At 39.0% G+C, this 15735-nt stretch overlaps 1 protein-coding gene across 1 annotated transcript; it reads left to right on the top strand.

Moving 5' to 3' along the window:
- The first annotated feature begins 13088 nt into the window (after positions 1-13088).
- CABS1 (calcium binding protein, spermatid associated 1) lies at positions 13089-14382 on the top strand. Its single transcript, XM_004703359.2, has one exon. The coding sequence runs from the start codon at positions 13097-13099 to the stop codon at positions 14276-14278; it is 1182 nt and encodes a 393-aa protein (XP_004703416.1). The 5' UTR covers positions 13089-13096; the 3' UTR covers positions 14279-14382.
- The last annotated feature ends 1353 nt before the right edge of the window (positions 14383-15735 follow it).

Raw genomic sequence — 15735 nt, 5'->3', positions numbered from 1 at the left:
CAAACTCATATATCTAACCTTCCCCAACTTGGGAATTATGCACCAAGTAACATTTCCACTAGGCAAACTTCAGCTAGCCTTGCTTACCTCTTGAGTACAATAGACAATGCTACTCAATCAGAGGCTCCCAAGAGTAATGCCACAGCCTTCTCTGCCACCATGCAGGGCAATTCTGATGCCCACAGCATCCCCACCACAAGTACTGCTCATGATACCAAATTCAAAACCGGTATTGAAAAAACCATGGCCAATTTCTGGAATGGTGCAACTCCTATAATATCAATCATTCTCCCTGAAACTGTTAGGTCTTCGTATTTTAGTGAGAACAGTGAAGCTTCCCTGGCCTCAGATTCGGAAGTCAGTCTTGACCCCTTAGGGCAATCCACGGGCAGCGTTTATGAAGTCATTATTCTCTCCACTAGTGACAGCAGTGTTCAAGATGTTGCAGGTTCTGACCCAGAAACAGACTTTGCTATCCACAAAGGATACACTCTGCATTCAGTAGCCAAGTCATCTACTCTAACCTCCAGTGATCAAAACAACGAAGCTCAAACGTTTCTGCTAATGAATGATGACTCTTTGGTTCGTGCTTTAATGAAAATACCAAATCATTTTGCTGAAAATTCTTATCTCACTGATGATGATACAGAAAAATGGGAAACTGGTGAGGTTTTAGCAGACCATTGGAACATCCCGTTGGCATCAACCTTTCTCAAAGTCGATTTCATCTCCCCCAATGATAACCACAATGTCACGGCCAGTGTGGGTAACAGGACCACGATTATGAATCATATCTCTGACCTGGGGATTAATAGAGACACCAGAGTAGAAGGAGGACCCACTGTAGCTATTTCTGCTGTGCCTAAAAGGACAGCTGGTATCCTTACACCAAACACAGCATTTAGAACTGACATTAAAAACGCTAATGAAGAACAATCAGCTCCCGATAGAGAAACAGCATCTATAGTGGAAGAAAATGCAGATTTCCATCTAGAAGAAAATCTTCCCCCTGCAAGTAAACTCCAGTCCTTTCAATCGGGAGATAGTGTCTTTGAAAGTGGATTTGTGATTACTGATACCAGTGAGTCTCCTTCCCAACTATCCAAACGTTTACCTCTTGTGGAAGAGACCAAAAGTGGCAGAGACCTTATCAATCCTGGAGAAGAAAACACTGATGCACTCTATGATGTCATTTATCCTGCAAATTACAACAAACATTTTAAGTCCACAGCCAGCAAAACACTAATGAATGGTTTTGGTGGAAGTGCAGCTGGGAAAGAGAGCGTGGGCGCAGGAGGTGGCACAGCGTTTCTTTCATCCAGCCGGTCAATTCCCCAAACTGGAGGAATGCATAACCTTGTTTCCATCATGCCCAGCCCCGCTAAGAGACTGGCCAATAAATTCAAAATTCCTGAGACCGAAATCACAAATATCCTTCTTGGCGTTACTACTGCAGCTGATCATATTTCCAATGTGAATGAAGATATGGAAGTCATAAAAGACTTGGTGTCAATAACTGCCACAACACCAATTCAAAATGAAATTGTGATCATGTCTAAAGGTTCTACTGTTAGCAATGAGCTTAATACACCTGGATATATCCTTGCCAGTTCCAGAGAAGATCCCAATGTGTCTAGAGATGATGGAAGCATATTAATAGCTGATTTCCCAACCTTTACAGAATCTGGTGCCTCTTTCAATCATCCCCTAAGAACAAAGTCAGTGAAAAAAATATCTTTGGAAGATATTATAATACCCAAATCCTTTTATAATAAGAATCCCACAGCAACTCTGACAGTCCCCACCGCCACTGCCTCTCAAGGAGATCATTACACTATGCTTCATAGGCCAGGCTATGACTCTGAAAACCATTTAAAGGAAGATATAGGGTTGAACTATGAAGCAGAAGTTCCACAAGCAGTAGGCATTATGGCAGAGGGAAAAGATAGAATTCAAGAATACTATGTCCAGGATGGTATTTATGTTACAGCTGCTGCAGGTGACAATATTCCCAAAGGCAACAATGTGGCTGACGAACAATACTATATTAATGCTGATCAAACCAAAGCTGGGAATCCCACACCTTCCCAGAGGTCTCAAGTCTCCAAATCTCTACTTGAAAACTCTGCTTCTAAATTTCAAGGAAAGAGGGTTTTAGGAAACCGTAACAGTGGTGGTGATCGTTCTACAGTAATTGGTGATGATATCTTTTATCCAAATGCGAACCAAAATGTTCCAAGTCGATATGTATTTACTCCTAAAAGAGAATATGCTCATACAACACCGCATTTCAGGATGCCGATGAAAGACAACATCAATCCTTCTCTGGAAGACACTGTGATATTAGAGAAAGGAACCTTGAAGCAAACGTATGTGTCTCAGAACGATAAGCAAAATTATCCAGAAGCAAAAACAGACCAGATTATGACAGATAGCACAGAAAACTATCAGGCAGGCAATAGTCTTAACGCTGTTACTTCTTTTACTACTATCTCTTCTGAAGACGTAAAGGTGAAAAAGCCTCCTCATGTGTCCAAAGTAAGAATTCCTCCAACACGAAGATATGTCAATACATTGAGAGACAATTCTTTTAGATCTAGGCTTGGGGCTTCTCAGGCAGATGAAAATAAACTAAGTGGTATGAATTTAATCATCACTGAACCTGATAAAAGTGGCTCTGAATATATTTCAAATAAGTATGACTCTGAATTAGAAGAAGAAAATATCCTTATTAAAAAATCTACTCAATCTGCATATGAACCCAATGAACTTATATTTCATTCGCCCTCTTCTGACACTGAGGTCTCAAAACGTCTTCCATACAGAATAACTCATCCTGAATTTGAAACTAAAGTAAAATACCAAACTATCTTTCTTCAGAAAGAAAATCCTGACTCTGACACTGTTGCTACTGCATTTGAAAATTACACCCAAAACCCCATCACCCAACATCTGAGAAACATGGCATCCTCTCTAATTGGTACAGGGGAAACTTTCCCTCTTGAATTTCCAGGAAAATTGTCTGTAAGAAAGGATCCACTAAGTACCTATGATGTCATTTTCCTTTCTGAAGATTCTGATTTCAGAAATGAAAATATCGAGTATCCGTTAGCAACAGATACAGAAACAATTGTTACCATACCTGAGAACAGAATATTCAGAGCTGAAAGTACTGATCATGCTGTGAGCTCTACCCCAGTAAAAAGTCAAGGTCATTTTGGTATAAAAGACATCTCACTGAATACTTACAAGACAACTGGCCCAGGGATGGCAGACATCATCTTATCAAAAATAGCAAAAGACAATATCTTTATGGAAGACACAAGGAACATAATAAATAAAAAAAGACATGGAGCTTATGTAGAAGATGATGTAACTAAAGATGAAGCACTTCCTTTCATAGAGGACTTTGCATTAGACTCGGATTTTTTTCTGGCAGAGGAAAACATTCCAAATAATATGAATAAAATGACATTTGGGGTTGATGACAGTATGCTTAAACATGCATCGGAAATAAATGCCCTTTATGGTGAAGAAGCAGAGAGTCCAACCAAAGCACTAAAGCTCACTCAAAACTTGCACCAATTTGGATCTCATGCTCCCTTCTCTACTGCCCGGATCGCAGGGAATCTGTTGAATGAAAATCCAGTTGAGCTGAACACTGAAAAATACAGAATACTGACCTCCAGAGAAAGCAAGCCTAATTCTGACAAGGACAACTTGTTGCTCAAATATTTTACTGCCAAATTCCATACTGAGGCCCCCAAAACTGTGACTCATTTCATCAAAGATAATAGCCATAAAGTTTCTCCTGGATTGCCAAGGGAGTCAGCTCTGAAAAGTGGCAGCCTGAGTAAAAATCACATTTTAATTTCTCCTGAAGGCAAAGAGATCGAGCACATCTTTGCTCACAATTTACAACCAGTGGCAACCATGGAAGAAAATAGGGGATTCCCAAGTGAAATCGTTGATCTCACTGTGAGTGAGTCTCACCAGCTCTACTCCAGGGCTGATCCCTCAAAAGATCCATCTGGAGACACTCCAACCAAAACCACACCTACAGAACTGCTGCAAAAGGAAGCACATTCCAAACCTCAGCTAATCCAGAAAACCCTTCTTAACAGAAAACTCTCTCCAAGTAGTATCTATGAAGAAAGGGACACGGTTTCTCTTTCTGATCAAGAAGATCCAGCTGTCAAGTTTGAATTGAATCGCTTTAAAAATGAAGCAGTTCTCAGTCCAGCTACAGATAAAATGCTTCCTTCAAATATTCTCTCCATGAGACACAACAATGTAGAAGAGGGAGTCTATATTTCAGAAGTGGACAATTTCCCCCCCAAAGATAGTAGTGCACTTAAAGATAATTCTTTTTTTGTTAACTTTGACGTCAACACTGCTAAACCAGAAACACATCCCAATTTAAAAGAAATCCCTTTTGTTGACCCTACATTAATTTTTCCAGATGCATCTAGACCTCCTGATCAAAGATCCGCTTCTCCTGAAGTCACTAGAGAAAGAACTACCATAAATGTCCCTACTGGAGTCGATGTCCTACCAGGGAAGGCAAATCTTCCTGATTTCACAGCGGTCACAAGTTCATCTAATTATTTGAAACGCAATCCAGTCACCAAAATGAAGAAAGACACCCCAACAAGGATTGGGAATAATATCTCACGTAGGGAAAGAAACAATCCATTTAGCAAAATCACTGGTTCACCTACTACAACTACTTCAACAAGCAGCATGAAAAAGTTCATTGACTATAACAGATTTGGGTACAATACTTTTACAGATAATGATATATCCACTGAATATGAAGTCATTTCTTTTACAGAAAACATTTCAGAAGAAGCACATGATCCCATTTTCTCAAACAGAAGAGTTTTCGGTAATGAAAATGTAATAACCGGTACGCTTGTTGATGATGCCCTTGATTATGTTGCAAATCACAATGCTGGAGGACTTGCAAAGGGAACAAGACCTCTCATAGGAAAGACCCCATTCATTAGTGACTCCAGCGTATTTAGGTCTCGCGTGCCCTATTCCAGTGCTGAAGTCACTGAACATCTCTTCCGAGGGAGCACTGATATGAAGACTAGCAAAAATCACCAAGGTTTGAAACATCAAGCAGAAAATCCTAATTCTGATCCTGATGCCACTGCTCTCCAAAGTCCCACTGCCACTTTTGATATCAAGCCTCCCAGATTTCCAATGAATCCCCAAACTGATAAGAGTTGGGATTTTCCCCCTGAGTTTAGAGAGGAACTAACTCTGAAAGTACATCCTCTCCCTGGCGGCAACAGTGTCATCACTCCGATGTCCACAATGGAAGTGATTGAGATCATTAAAGATGAGCCCATTGATCCCAACGTGATCACCACTCTTACAGATAATAAGGGCCAATACAACAGGAAAGAAACCCCATCGGCTTTTTATAGCAATGCTTCCCCAGGTAGAATAAGAGTTACGTCACCTAAATTAGGGACAGATAATAAACAGAAAATAAACTTGATGGAGAGGCTTCCTTCACAGAACAGGATTATTTCTTTGCCTGAAGTCAATGTCATTCCTGATAGTGACTTTCCTCTCACCAGTAAAGATATTGAGGAAGCACACAATATGGATTCAATATTTTGGCCCTCCGAAAATAAGGTAACCAGCACTGTGGCTGAGTCCACTGATCTTTCCACTGGAGGTGGGTCTAAAGGAGGTTATTCTATCTGGCCTGGAAAAGGGAATATTAACGCTAAAGGAGTCCCACTTCTACAAACTTCCTCCAGTTATATTCCTGATGTCTTCATTGAAAATCTTGAAACTTCTATTCTACTGAGAGATAATCCCTTGTCTGAATATTCCATCATTGGTCTGGAAGAGTTGAAGGGAGTAACGAATGATGTTGATGGCCTCAGAGCAGGTAGTATTCCAGAGAGGGAGACCAAAGCAAAACAAACTGGTATCCAAGCCGCTCCCTTGGCTATGACTGTCCCGCAACGTGGATCCACACCTTTATCAGAGAGCCCCCCAAATGAGGACGTCGACTCATTTTCCGCTATGTTTAGAGATAGTCCTGCCTATTATAAAATTAATAATGCTAAAATGTATTCCAAACCTCAAAGTCCAATGGAAAAAGCCTTTCTCCCTGGAATAGACTCTCAAAATACTCTCTATAAGAACAGGAACAGAGGCCATTTTTCTTCTCAAAAAGATCCAGCTGCTAAATTTGAATTAAATCAACTTACAAATGTGGAGGTTGTGATTCCAGCTTTGGAGAAAATCTTTCCATCAGCAGCTGAGTCCAAAATACTTTCAAAGAGTGACGGCACTGGGGAAGAGGAAATCCTTGTTTCTGAAGCAGGATACACAAGTACATGGAAAGATAGTTCTTTCTTTGTTAAACCGGATACCACATCTGCAAAAATGGGAGCAACTCCCAATTCCAAAGGAATTTATCCAGATTATTCCACATTTACTCTTGTAGAAGCTTCTAGGCCCAATGAGCAAAACCCTGCCTTTCAAAACAAAGTTGCCAACAAAGGAGTATCCAGCACCAACACTCCAACTGGCTCATATGGTGCACTGTGGAAGTCAGCGCTTCCTTTTCGTTTTACAACCTCAATGGGTGCCCCAAAATATACGGAACTTGTTCCTATTATGAATATGGGGAGACATAGCACAAAGAAGGTTGATGATCGCATTCTACCTAAAGGAACAGTTATGCCAGCTGACGAATTTATCATTTTGCCTATGGCGTTCAGCTCTGAAAAAGACAGGGCAAGCACCCTGAAAGAAAATGTACTTGGTCAGACAAGGTTTAGAAAAAGTGAAACAGCTGCCGAGTATGACACAATGAACTTTACAGAAGACATTTCAGAATGGATGGATGAGAACAAAATCACACCAAAATATACAGACTATGCAACTACTATAGCTGATCATAGTAATTCTGAATATGTTTCAAATGAATATGCCTTTGAATCAGATGAAAAATCAAATGAGCCCGTTGTAAGCAGAAATACGCTCACACATGCCCCCAAGACACAAAGTTCTGATGCACCATTCATTGTAGTTGCTACTTCAGACAGTCCAGAAAACGCAATACCGTCAGGGTTTAAATCAACAATAAATGACCAAATTTCTAGGCTGAAACACACAAAAATTGGCACTGAGGTCATTGCTCTCGGAGATCCCATTGGCAGTTTTAATATCAAAGCTCATAAACCCACAAATGACTTCCTAATACCTACAAGTGATCATTTTCCTCCTACTTATCCTGCCAAAATGTCCACGGGAGAAAGTACTGCAAATGGTGATTATGACACCATTCTTTTTTCTGATATTTCTTCCCTAGGAAGTAAAAAACCTGAGCATTTTGTTATTCCAGCCAGCGAACCGATAGTTGAAAGCAGACTGTTTACAACTGACAGGGGAAATCATGCCAAGAATAGAGACAATTACTACAGGAAAGACATGTCCCCTACTACTCCTGAGACTTCCACAGCCAGCGAAGCAGACACTGCCACATCCTCTACCTCAAATCTGCTGCTGATGAAGCTGGAATAGTTGCTGTGTCTGAGTCAAAGTTTAGCATTGTGCCTGTGAATCTATTTTCTAATGATAATTCCTATAGAGAGAAAAGTATAGAAGCTTTAATCAATACAGCTCAGAATCATTTTTCTCTTCGAAAAAGATGCATGTCATTTTGCCAAATGCTGACATCTTCATGAAGGACAAAAATAACATTGATCGTGCCAGCTTTTCTTCATTAAAGAATACCATGTCTCCAAGATGAACCGCTATAGGATTACCAGAAACTCTTGTTCTAACTGCTAGTATTCCTACTTTAAAAAAAATGCAACTTTCAGAAGTGTAAGGCGATCAAGCCTATATAATTCACTGATATTAACAGCAGCAACAGATCCTATGTCCACAGATAATTCTTACTTCACTGTAGCTGTTGTCCCTCCAGGAAAAAATGACAAAAACTCTAATTATTCTAGAGTAATTCCCCTTGGCATATACTCGTCTCCAAGTTGATTCTACTCGTTCTTCAGGCAATATTAAAAATCTTGAATCTGACATGCCTGCTATTGTCAGAGAGGGCATCATTCCCTAGAGGGTCTAAATTCATCCCCCAAGAGGACAAACACCAAGTTTTATTTTTACCTAATGAAGGGAGTCAACCAAATGTACATTACACAATGAAAAACTAAAGATTCTTCAGTGAAAGACACAGCTGCTGAATTTGGAGTGAACTATCTTACAGATGTGAATATAATAACAGAAAAGCAACCAGTTATTCAGATGGAACCAAACACTCTTAAAGAGGCCGAGATAAAGTCCTTTCTTGTGAATAAAAAGGTCATTGCTTGCTGACAACAAATCAATAAATAAAGAATATAATAGGGTCGATATAGTGACTTCCCAAACCCTTCCTATACACAATGATGGCCTCCCAGATGGATCTGTTATTCAAGAAATTAACTCCATGCCTGCCGATTCAAACTTGTTCATGGAAGTAATTTCCATCACTCCTACTGATTAGAAATCTTCATTTTATTTTGGGTATTATTTCTCTGGTGGAAAGAAATTCTGAGCTTGAATATAATGTAGCCAATCCTAGAGCAGAAAATACTAAATTTCAAACTTTGGAAAGAACAAAGGTTACTCCTGAATCCATTGTTGACATAGGAAAAAATTTTACCTAAGTTTCAAGTCACTTTTACTGTACTAAAAAATACAAGAATGTTGAAGAAAACACTTTCTTTGGAACTGATATTCTTAGTCATAGAAGCCACTACTTCAAGTAATGACCTGAAAAGTCTACAAAGACCAAAGCATAGATGAAGGTTATAATTGGATTACTGCAAATGTTATATCCTTTGGAGACAAAGAAATAATGTTCCTATGCCCCATTACAACCTTCAATTACAAGGTATTTAACCATGCACCCAACGTTTCAATCGCTCAATGAGAAGGGAACAAAACTGCGAAAATTAACTTACCAAAATCTCAAAATGCAATCGCTCATCTGGCTTCCTTTAGCGTTTCTGAAGGTGAAATGTGTTCTCTGAATGAAGATATTGAAGCCAAAACTCCCTCAGTGACTGTGTCTCCGTAGTGATTACAATCACCTCAACTAGAGATAACCAAAAACAAATTAAAACAAACAAACCCACTGCCATCAGGTTGACCGATTCATAGTAACCCAAGCGTTTCCAAGATTGTATCCTTATGAGAACAAATGGCCTCATCATTCTCCCACTGAATGTCTGGTGGATTTGAACAGCCCACTTTATGCTTAGCAGCCCAGTGGCTAACCCACAGTGCCAAGAAGGTGTCTCAATAAGGGATAATAATTCTATATTCTCCAATAAATTGATAAAATCTGAAGGTAAATAGACTTTCTAAGACAGGAATTTTAGTGTCAAATGGACACATTGCTCACCTAACAGTTGATTCTTCTAAGATTTCACAAGATTTTATTCTCATGAAACCTAAGGTTTCCTGCACACCCAGGATGTCTTGATAGCTGACAGCATTATGGCACAAAGGTTTGAAAGTTCTATTTCTCAAGACTCTCTTTCTTGTCAGATATCTGAAAATCATAAATGTGTGAAATTACCTTCCTAGAAGCTTATTATGAAATCTCTCCTTCAATTTTGCAATTTCTACCTTTTCAGTTAAAGTAAGCCTTACATCATGAACCTGATAGAGTTGCTACTTAAAAGAAGATATAATTACTGAACCCAAAACTTCAAATTTAAAAATAAATAAAAAAATACCTGTTAGCCAAATGGGCTCCTACTATGGCCGCCAGAAGAAAATATATATATTCTCAGAAAGATGCATATATCTTTATATATTTGACAATTTCCAATTTCCTGGGAAAAAACAAAATATTCCTATTTATGGGAAAGACTTTCAACAATAGAATAAGATGAAATTCAGATAAAATCAAATTTATCTATAGAATCTGATCTTCTGACCTTAAATCAGATAATGCATTTGATGACAATTTATTGGTCAAAAAGGACTATATTACCTGGACCAGATGTCACCAACTTCATCCGTAAGGTGGAATTCATAGCTCAGAAATCACACCTTTACTGGTCTACAGTGGATGGCATATGCTCTCAATCTGAGACTTCCTTTTTGCTATCAATGAAATAGAAACACTGATAATATTGATAACAAATACCCTCAAAAAGAATCCTAGTATGCTGCAATAAATGTGATTCCACTGCTGTACAGGTAAAAGCATAGGGGTATACCAAGAAAGTACCTTCTGACATTAAAAACTCTGACAAACTTTGGTGAAGTTTTGAAGATGAACTATTATTGAAGTTGATGAAGATATTATAATAATTTCATCTGGAATTTCTGAAATGGATTAAATGCTCCTAAAATGACTATTGTTCTTTTTTTTTACATGTTTCCCAAGGACTATGTGTATTAGGCATTCAATATTTACCAGAACACCATCCTGTGGGTCCACAGGCTCCACCGCTCACCTGAGCAGAGAGAGGCTACATGCTGAGCTGTCTAGCTTAATGGCCTTGTTTACTGTATTTTCTTAAGGTTGTCTTGAGGTTTTTTTGTTGTTGTTTTTGTTTTAAAACCATTTTATTAGGGGCTCATATACAACTCTTATCACAATCCATACACACATTCATTGTGTCAAGCACGTCTGTACACTTGTGGCCATCATCATTCTCAAAACATTTGCTTTCTACTTCAGTCCTTGGTATCAGCTCCTCATTTTTCCCCTCCCTCCCCATTCCTCCCTCCATCAAGAACCCTTGATAATTTATATATTATTCTTTTGTCATATCTTACAATGTCCGACGTCTCCCTCCCCCCACTTTTCTGTTGTCCATCCCCCAGGGAGGAGGTTAAATGTAGATCCTTGTAATCAGTTCCCCCTTTCTACCCCACCTTCCCTCCACCCTCCACTCTCATCACTGGTCCTGAAGGGATCATCAGTCATGGATTCCCTGCTGAATATTGCTCTTATTCCAATTTTGTTCACCACAAGAGACACCAAGTCTTCCAAGATGTACACATAAGTCACCCACCTCTCTTTTTTCCTATCTTGTATATGAATAAACTTTCCCCAAAAGGACATAAAGTCTTCATTTATATCATGTTTTTGAACTAAACTTCACAAACATCAGTGATAGAAAAAAGAAATTGGATCTACATGTGACCTCCTCCCTGGAGGACGGACAACAGAAAAGTGGGTGAAGGGAGAGGTCAGACAGGGCAAGATATGACAAAATAATAATTTGTAAATTATCAAGGGTTCATGAGGGAGGAGGAAGCAGGGAGGGAGGGAGAAAATGAGGACTGATGGTGAGCAAATATTTTGAGAATGATGAGGGCAATGAATGTACAAATGTGCTTTACACAATTGATGTATGTATGGATAGTGATAAGAGTTGTATGAGCCCCTAATAAAATGATTAAAAAAACAACAATAACAACAAAAAAGTCATCTCACTAAGTTACCCAATTTAGTGAATGATTTTACCTTTGACTTGTTTTACTGCCCCAGGAGATGAAAGTATTTCTGTTTATCAAAAAAATTCTCTGCTTTTTTTCTCACTCTTGGCACCTCTTTTACTGAGACCCTAATGCTGCGTATGCTTTTGAATCAACTAAAGACTGTGGGTGCCCTTACAAGTAAAAACAGCTTAAAAGAAGTTACTTTGTTAACTAACATTTTGAAGTGTTCATCTTCAAAGCTAGTCTCATTTTCCTGCAGCGAATTGTGGTATCTCTATATCAGAGACCAATAGCTAACAGAACAAAGCTGGAAACGTTGAGGTTGGACTACACGTGGGCAGTAGAACTTAAACTGGCATCTCTATTCTGACTCAAACTGAACAACAATTGTGATTGTGGTGCAGCGCGGGGCAATATGCCATTCTACTGTGCACAGGGGCGCTCTGACTAGGAACTGTTTTGATGGTGAACACAATAACAGCAACTTTGGTGAATGCTGCTGCCCTTCTTTCAGATAGTTTTAATTGTGTCTGAAAATTATAGTCCCTTTAATGGCATTGTTTGATTTTTTTAAAATACCAATTTTAAAGGATTAACACTTGATATAATCTCTCTTCACCATAAGTAAGCCTAAAGATTGATGTGAGAGTGATGATGTTTGATCAAACCAATATTACTATTGAGAAAACTCAATTCTTATACTGGTGTATATTGTGATCTTTTTTCTGAAAAGATTTCCCATGGAGTAACGTAAAGGATACTCCAGACAAAAAGATATATGACATCAACATCTTGCCAAACACTACTTTGGGGGCTGAAATCCACTCTCCATGCACACACAAAAGTACTTCAAAGGAAGTTGAACCTACCCTTCCTGTTACTCAAGTTAACTGGAGGAAATGTAACCGTGGTCACCATAAAGAGTGCTGAGTGCGCCATCAGAAGCCAGTGAGCGCTTTACAATAGCTTTACAGAAAAAGTGAGCATTCCCTCAATGAAGAAGAAAACAAAACGCAGTCCCTGCTACCCAGTCATCTTCTACAGCTGCTTTCACTGCCAGGGAAGCCAGGACTATTTAAAGAGTGGTCAAATCATATGAATCTCAAGGAAAGATGCCTTACGTATAAAGGGTAGTATGACTTACGTGGAAGAGAGGAGATCTGAAGCTAATGCTTACAAGCTTGTGCCTGCTAGAGTTTTCTTTACTGACACTAAAGCCACAATGTACCTGGGGGTGGGGGGGGCTCTCTCTCCTAGGTCTATTTCATATGACACTACCTCCATATGGGACAGCATGCCCCCTATAAACTGAAACGTGGTAAATCCCAGCTTCCACACAATTACTATGAGAGTTGGTTACATAATCACAGGGAATTCCATTGTGTTTTCATCTACTATCAGTAGGACTCCTGCAAATGGGAACCCAAGCACAGCCTCCAAGGAAAGCCAGTGTCACCGCCCCTGTGTCTGATGCAACAATTGCCATGATGACCAGGGCTTCAATCACTACAATGATACCACTTTTCTGACTGGGGATGCCACTGAGCCCAGGAGAAAGACCTGGTGAGAGTGGAGGGTGTCCATTCACCCTATGGCTGAAGATGGCTCTCCTAAAATCTATTCCCATCATCCATCAGAAAAGAACAGAACACCAACTGAAGCCAGAATTTGCTTTGGGGTAGAAAATACTATACCTAAACCAGAAACAACTATTACTTCAGAAGGGGACCATGTTTCTTCAGTAAATGACTACATACAAGAAGGTGATTTCTCACCCCCTACAGGCAACAAGAATGCACCGCCTGAGATTCATACAATTGAATCAACAACCCACACAGAGAAAGATGCGCCCACCCTCACTGGCACGACCAACTCCATGACTTGTGAATCTGTTACTGAAAATTTCATCTCGGCCAAAATTGGTAACATTTCACAACCATTTGCTACTATTTCTTTAATAGATTTTTCAAATAACCTAGAAGAAGAAGATATTCTACTGGATACAATTTACCCAGGAGATAAAAATGTCTCCGTGATTTCTGAAGTCTCGGGCACACTGAAGAAAAACGCCCCCTTCACTGCTGACCCTCTGGCACCTTCTGACACCAAGGTTGCCCCTGGTGTTATCGACTCTCACTTCTCAGACACACACAACGCGGATGAAATTGTACGGTCTGCCAAGTCCTTTATGCCTGAGGTTGAAATCTCTTCCTCTACTGAAAAGAACATCACGACTCTTCCAGACATAACCAGCCTTGCGGAAGAAAAAGTAACTGAGATTGATCTAATTCTTTCAGAGAAGGACCCTGATGCTGTAGCTAATTTAACTGATTCTGCTGAGGAAAACTTCATCACTGTGTTTGAATTCACTGACTCTGCTGAAAGGGAGAGAGATGACCCAGGAGATATTCCACTAACAGATGAGGAGTCTGTCGATGACATCAATGTTTGGCTGGAGAGTGAGAATTCAAACGAAGAAGAGGCTCATTCTGTTTTGCTTACTGCTGTTGAATCCAGATATGACTTTATTGTGCCCACATCAGTATCCATGAACTCCATGAATGACTCACCTACTCCAACGACGAAGGAGTTATCTGAGAATGACAGCACTGAATCTGTAACGAAGATCACTGAGCCATCTTCTGGAACTGTTACCAACCTAGATGCCCCAATTCCTGTCCTAGATACTTCAGACCACTTGGATGACACTTTTACAACTGACATGGATCTCTTTAAACTACTAGGTGAAGATCCAGATGGGTTCATGATTTGAAAGCAGCAAAAACGAATACCACATAGCGCTTCAATAGCTCAGTCAGCTAGAGTTAACATCTAAGGAGTTTTTCCAGCAAGCAAAATTCTAAAACTAATGGAGTAAATGAGCATTGTAAGGCAAGTATGGTACTACTTAGAAATATAAATCATAGTGCTGGATATATTTATGGAAACTTTTAAAACTAAGCAGTGCAAGAGTTCCCCTCGTACCATAAAGTTTCATTGTGTCACCCAAGAGTTAATTATTTTGATATAAAATGTCCAATGTCCTAGTCTTGAGGGATATGAACAAAGAACAATATCAAAAGCTCACTTCATGGTAAAATTAATGATGTACATTCTAGTTTATCCTAAATAGTGTATGTCAATGAGCTATAAGGAAATGGAGAAAATTTAATTAACATATCTTTAAAAATCATTGTAAAATTAAAAATTTTTCTAAAATACATATGCTGATGCCAAACATATTTTGTTTCATTAGTATACAACTAATGATTTTCTTCTATTAAATATATGTAATCTAATTATATATATATATATATATATATACCCTCACTCACAAAATAATTAAGGCTATTCAGTAACTGCTCGGTACCCACAGGTGAGGTAGATATGCTATGAACAAATTTCTTGGTTCTGATGGATGTAAGATAAGGTAAAATAGTATTTTACAAATGTGTACATTTGTCAAACTATTATGTGTAAACATATGAATCAATTTTACTTTGTTTTTAAATTCCTGAATTATTGTCATTTTTTTCCAGGTGTTAAACATTGAGTCTCCTATTCTTCCTATGATTTTGGTTAGCTACTGAAGGACATATAGCTTGAGTCTTTTCTGACACAGACTTTTTAAATAGGTCTGTTTTCACTTTGCTGATATCTCTTCAATAAATCAACTGAAAGCAACTGAATCACTACGTGTGGGTGTGTTTGTTATACTAGCATAGAATGTTCACATTAGGAGAGATACAAACAAAATGAAAATCCATAGTTTACTTAAAGAACAAAATAATATATAGCCTACTAATTCACTCCCTAGTTGATTAGGACTCACAGTGATCTTATAGACAGAATAGAGCTACTTTTAAGAGATTCCGAGATTGTAAATCTTTACAGGCACATGATGCTTCATCAGAGAGGTTGGTGGGTTTGGACATCTTGCAGTTAGCAACTCAATGTATTAATGTATAGCAACTCATAAATTTATTCTATTAAAAGAGAGAACAACAAGAAAATAATGATGACTAGCAAATTGCATGTTTCAGAGAGATGAGGGGTAAGAATGTGGACCACTGGGTAGACAATTGTCTTGTTTGTGTTAGTCGCTGCAGACGAGGTTCAACTCATGGAGACTTATGTGTAGGTGAATGGAACCCTGCCGCTCAGCGCTGTGCCATGTTCAAGTTTTAGTCCATTGTTGTCACTGTTGGGTCAATTCAACTCATGGAGGGT

Source organism: Echinops telfairi, unplaced genomic scaffold, assembly GCF_000313985.2.
Source record: "Echinops telfairi isolate 266 unplaced genomic scaffold, ASM31398v2 ScPeMD7_7468;HRSCAF=8506_0, whole genome shotgun sequence".
Lineage (NCBI taxonomy): Eukaryota > Metazoa > Chordata > Mammalia > Afrosoricida > Tenrecidae > Echinops > Echinops telfairi.
This window is presented reverse-complemented; position numbering and strand designations above follow the sequence as displayed.

What these genes read in the sequence shown, in the direction of transcription:
- CABS1 (XM_004703359.2), top strand. Translation starts at nt 13,097, where the DNA reads ATGGCTGAAGATGGCTCTCCTAAAATCTATTCCCATCATCCATCAGAA.